The 6000-nt window shown below is 48.8% G+C and overlaps 1 protein-coding gene across 3 annotated transcripts in view; it reads right to left on the bottom strand.

The window, feature by feature from the left end:
* The window catches only part of Wbp1l (WW domain binding protein 1 like), a 60780-nt gene that overhangs the window by 3426 nt on the left and 51354 nt on the right, over positions 1–6000 (bottom strand). For all 3 annotated transcript variants that reach the window (XM_031390585.1, XM_031390582.1, XM_031390583.1), the window contains exon 3: positions 203–364. In XM_031390585.1, coding sequence (XP_031246445.1) covers positions 203–364 — 162 coding nt within the window. The remainder of the gene's footprint in view (positions 1–202; positions 365–6000) is intronic.

Below are 6000 nucleotides of genomic sequence, written 5' to 3'. Positions count from 1 at the left end.
GTGAGTTTGGGAATGGCCCCAGGGGCTTGAGGACCACAATTGTTGTGGCCTGATCCACTGTGTGGTTCCCCTACTTTAGGGATGCAGGTTGGGCAATGGAGGCAACCTTCAGCAGGGATCCTGGCCACTGATAAACTCTTTGGGTTCAAGCTATGTAACTAAGCTCCCGAGGGTGGCCTGTGGTGACCGGTGGGGTACGCACTGAAGTAAAACGGCAACGCTGAGTAATTGTGGGCTTCCCGGTAAGCAATCAGGTTGATTTCATGTTGCCGCTGCTGGGCCTGAAGGCGGTGCTTGGCTCGGCGGTGGTGGCAGACGCAGCAGCAGCTCAGGATGATGACGATGGTCCACACCAGCCAGAACCCTGGGAGACAGGGAGGCAAGACAGAAAGGCACACACACAGTGAGGACCAGGGAGAAGGGGCAGCTCTCAAACAAGGTCTAGACAGTCAGGCCTCACCCTGTCGCTTATGTCAAGCCATGTGTTCAAAACGTTTCTACTACAGGGGAAGATACTTGGGACAGAAGGAAGGGCGTGGCCAGGTGAGGAGGGTTAAGCTGTCACTTCAGCACACTGCTGGCTCTGTAATTTAAATGTGGAGGGCGTTAATAAGGCATCAGATTTTCTTGGTAACCTATTCTTCCCCCTTCCTTCCTCAACCTAGAAGAGCAGCAATTACAGGGGACTTCAGAGAGGCCCCTCGCCTAAGAGTTCTTAGGGTTCTCCTGATGAGGAAGAAGAGGGGGGCTTTCCCCCATGCATGCACCTCTGTCAAGTGCAGTCCTTAAACAGAGAGATGGAAAAGTTTTAATTGCCTCAGGCCCCCACTCTTCCCTAGAGAGTGTAAATGACCTCCTGCGCTCTCTGTGATCCAGTACAATTCCATCTCGCGCAGCCTGGACAGTCCATCTCCACATCCCCTTAAGCCTGTGAGGCGGAGGTGCCTTGGCGTTCTCCCCTTTTTTCTTCACCCCAGAGTGCGCGGTCTCGTTTCCCACTTTCTCTATGAACCCCTACATGAGAACACCTTCTCAATTTTGAAATGTAGATAGAAAAGGCTTTTAAACACTTTTTTAAAAATATTAATGCTCCAGTTTTGCTTAAATATATTCAGACATACATGGGAGAAACACTGAAAGGAAAACCACACTTTTTAAGAATGTCCGTGCGTGCGTGGAGGCCAGCTCGCGTGTCCATGCTGGTGCCCCGACGCTCAGAGGGTGTTGGCTCTCCTGGAACCACGGTTACACATGCATGACTGTGAGAATCCATGTAGGTGTTAGGAAAGGAATGGAACCCAGGTTCTCCACAGGAGCAACATGTGACCTTAACCCCCTAAGCCATCTCTCTAGTCCCAAATAATGACATTTTAAAGACATGGCAATATGAGAAACTTAAGGGGTTTTTCCAATTGTTTTATTCTTTTAAATTATGAAACTAGAAAAAAATTTTAATTTTAAAATTACCCATGACTAGTTTTTTTTTTAACAGATTTATTTATTTATTTATTTATTTATTTATTACACTATAGCTGTCTTCAGACATTCCAGAAGAGGGCGTCAGATCTCGTTAAGGATGGTTGTGAGCCACCACATGGTTGCTGGGAATTGAACTCAGGACCTTTGGAAGAGCAGTCGGTGCTCTTAACCGCTGAGCCATCTCTCCAGCCCGACTAGTTTTATTTTTACTGGCCTTTTCTTTTTTCTTTTCTTTGGTTTTCCTGTGTAACTCCAGCTGTCCTGGAACTCACTCTGTAGACCAGGCTGGCCTCGAACTCAGAAATCCGCCTGCCTCTGCCTCCCGAGTGCTGGGGCTAAAGGTGTGCACCACCACTGCCCGGCTAAGAAGAGGTTTTTTTGTTCTCTGTCTGCTTATTGCTGTCTTTGTTTTTGAGGTGGGGTCTCATGTCGCGCGGGCTGGCCACTCGTCTGTCTCCACATCCCGAATGCTGGGATTGCATTGGTGTTCTTAGATTATTACATAGCTATGGATGCAAAGACAGAGGTATTGCTTCTGCGTACATGCAAGTGAGTGTGGATGGCTTGTGGGGCTCAGAGAACAACTTGGGGGTGTCAGTTCTAGGCCTCCAGCCCGGAGCCTGGCACCTCTGCCCACTGAGCCTTTTCACTGACCTACAAAGGGGCACTGGATCCCCTGGAGCAGGAGTTACAGCTATGACTCAAGTCCAGTACTGTAAGAGCAGACAGTGTTCTCAATCTCTCTGGGCCAACATTTGCCCCTGGGGATTGAACCTGGTACTTCGTAATTGGTAAGTGAGTGTCCCACCCCTAAGCCCTCTGCTCCCATTCTCACCCCCACTTTACAGCTCAACACTAAAAGTTTATTCACTCTCTCTCTAGAAATTCAACATTAATGTTATTTTTGTTCTTGAATCATTTCCCCAGTATTTCTCTACATTTTCTGTGCTGTAATATATGTGATCCAAGGCATTATTCTCAGCTTTTGCTTTAAACTTAACTGTTAAATAAAGAAAATCTCAGGCAGTTGTAGTGACACACGCCTGCAAGATCTCCAGCTCAGAGTCAACCCGGGCTATATAGGGAAGCCCTGTCATGAAAGACAAGAGAAATGCCATGCACCGCTTTTCATGGTCAGCAAAAATTCCTGATTCTCTCGCTTTGGGTTTGGGGGTAGGCCCGAACTTCTTGGCCTCTATGTGCTTGGGGGAGGTTGACCAAATCTACTTATTGACAGACCTTATAAGCAGCGTGTCATTTAGAGACAAGAATGCTTCCTGTGTAAAACCTTCTATTAGCTCCCACAGGCACTCCAGACAGCCATCTCTGGCTCTAGGCTAGAAGACATGCCCAGGTGGGAACAAAGCCCCCATTCCACCTTCAACGGACACACAGCAAGAGTGAGAAAGAAACCTATTGGTTTCGGCCACTAGGATCTTGGACATGTTTGTTCCTGCAGCAAAACCTAGCCAGCCCTGACTGCTACAGCGTGCCCCAGAATTTTCCATGTGAGATCTAAGGATTTATCAGGGACTCTTCTCACTTGTGTTTATTCTGTGCTCACATACAGTACATGTATAAAGTCAGAGGACAACTTAGTGGAGTTGACCCTCTCCTGGCACCAAGACAGTCGGGGACCAGCAGTTACCGCCTGAACGACCTCCCAGACCTCAGGAGTGAGCAAGCTTAGAGAGATTCTTCATCCCAAACAAGCCCAGGGTCCACATCACTCAAGTACCATAGGAAAGGCTTCCTGTTTTCCAAAAACCATAAAATGGAAAAATGAGGAAGAGCAGCAGGCAGCGGAATCCAGGGCCTTGTGCACGCTGGGACACACGCCCATGCCCTGGCCCATATTTTCCCACTTGATATGAGAAGGAAAACCATCTCTCCTGTGCACCAGCTGTGTGATGTCACACGAGCCTCTACCTGGGTAAGCACCTCTCAGTTTCAAACCTGAGACCACAGGAGAGTTATCTGTGTGGAGCTACACAAGGAAAAAAATACAAGGTCGTGGAGCACACTGGGTGGCAATCTAGGGATGGAAAGCTGGTCCCATCTGGTGGGAAGGCAGATAGACAACAGTCTGCTAGGACCTACACAAACTGGATTGTCCCGGGAGTCATGCTAGGAAAAGCTGTAAACTGACTGCAAGCAGGGGTGGAGTATTATAGTAGTCACAATGGAGTTGGACCAAATTTTAATCTTTTAGCTAGACTTCAGAAATACAGAGGTAGGTTTTATTGTTTCTGTTTGGAGACAGGTGCTACTCTACAACTGTGGCTGGCCTCAAACTTAGGACAATTCTTTACCCTATGTTTCCCAAACACACACCAACCGAGGTAACCCCCCCTTCCCACTGCCCACCCAAGTCATGACCTCGCTGTGTGGAGCATCTGTCATGCTAAGCTAAAAGAAAAACATGTTTTTAAAAACAATCACAGTCCCTTGTAGGAACTGAGTCATGTGCCCTAGAGTTCATGACAGACTTGGGAAAACACACCACTCCTGAGCTGGCAGGAAATGCCCCACCAGGGAGCAGGCTCGTACTGTAGAGAGTTAGCGCCCCTTCTCACATGACAGGGTGACTCCCTTGGCCCTGATAGTTCGCATCAGGAACTCCTGGCCTGATGCTGCCTAACATCTTTGAATTTAGAAAATGAATATTCCACAGGTTTATAGTGTCATTTGAACTACAAGGCAACAAACTTGCCTGTAGGGTGACCACAGCTACATGAGTTCAAACTCCAGGTAACTTATGATCTTTGCGATTCCGCTTCTATCCCCCTTGTGTGTAAGATGGGGAGGACAATGGTCTCACCCAAGTTAACACACACTTGGAACACCCCCGCTGTGCCCGCTGTGCCCGCTGTGCCCGCTGTGCCCGTGTGCTGTGCTGTCTCTGGCTTATCGTTATAGCTGTTGCTCTTACAGGCATAAGCACAGATGGGACGGATTTCCTGAAAACCCTCCTTTGACCCCTCCTCTAGAACTATTCCATTAAAAACATGGGTTAGGAACAAGTCCAAAGTCTGCCTCTAGGTTCTGTTCTTGGCAAAATTCTGTGGAAAAATCAGGCAACTCCTATTTGTTGAGCCCCCGCCACGAACAAGATGCTATGTCCACAGATATGAGCTGCCCGGCTGACCATCCTGCCCCTATCCAGGGATTGGACCACTACAGAGCTGCACTTCAACAAAGGCTTGGAAGGAGGCTTCCTGCCAGCCAGTGTGTTCAAGAGCTAAACGACTTAATATCAGCTCAAGCTCGTGTGTTCAAACCCCCAGAGTGTCCCATAAGGATGGGCAGTTTCTCATATATTAATTAAAATAACAAAGTGAGTTAAGTATCGATGGGCTGGCATTCAGTGGATTGGATATGCCTCTTTCACATCATCTTGGGAAATCCCACAGATGGCCTTTCCTCTCAGCTGAAACTCAAAGCAGGGAAACTCCACACTTGAGTAAAATTCCTCCAGATTTATCTCAGGGACAGGAAACCCAACTTTGACTTCTCCCTGGGAAATGCGGTCTGGAGAATGGAAAAGAGCCTCAGACGAGGGCTGGGACCCCACCTTCAGGCTTCGTGGCTTTGAGGGTAACTCCTGGGGTCTGCTTGCTCTATCCGTTTCACAGAAATTAGATATGCACTGAAGCCCTTTGAGACTCCATGATCTGTGCCTCTCTCTCCTCCTTTCAGCTTAGCCTTAGAGTACTGAGTGGGAGGTGACGGCTTAGCTACTAACAACAGAGTGACTTCTTAAGGCCAGGATGACAACAGTAGCTGACGGGTACAGAAGACCCTACTTAGCCAGCCACAGAGGCATCCCCTAACCCAACTCTCTCAGGGTGCTTACCCTGCAGTCTCGGGACAGTGGCTCTTTGCTACAGTGTCTCGGCTAACAGCAGTCTCCCGTCTGAGCATAAATCCTGTCTGCTCCAAACATATACTCCATGCTTCCGTGCTGCTAGCTCACGCTGCATCTCCTCTCTGCTTGACCACTGCCCAATGCAAGAATTATGGCCTCATGCTGCTTCTGAAACCCAAGAGGCCATGGCATCAAGTCCGAGCTTGCTGGAACTGCAAACTCAGATCCAGCTCAGATCTGAAGAGAGCAGGGCCTGGAAGTCTGTGTTTAAACAGGCCTCTGCTAAGGCCCTGAGGTTGAAGACCCGAGGAATTGGGTTTGCTGACTGACTGACAGAACAGTGACCCCAGGCACAGATGCGGGTTTCTGTGGTCTCAGCCACTGTGCTGGCAGAACAGGAGCAGGCGTTCTCACCCCACACAGGCCCAGGGCCTGGTTCAGGTTACAGCACACTGAAAACTTGAAGAGAACTCAAGGTCAGCTTGTGCCTGTGGGTCTGTACACTGTGCATAGGTCAGTCCTTAGGACACAGGTAAATTTAGTTTAGTACAGGTAAAAGAGCTGGTGGGAACGGCATCTCCCTCAGGGCCTTTCTTGTGAAATGAAGAGGCACCTAGTCTGACCCCAGTAATGATTGCTGGCTCTGCTTTCTC

The sequence above is a fragment of the Mastomys coucha genome, unplaced genomic scaffold (genome assembly GCF_008632895.1).
Source record: "Mastomys coucha isolate ucsf_1 unplaced genomic scaffold, UCSF_Mcou_1 pScaffold21, whole genome shotgun sequence".
Classification (NCBI taxonomy): Eukaryota; Metazoa; Chordata; class Mammalia; order Rodentia; family Muridae; genus Mastomys; species Mastomys coucha.
Note: the sequence above shows the minus strand (reverse complement) of the source record. Positions and strands in the feature narration are given on the sequence as shown.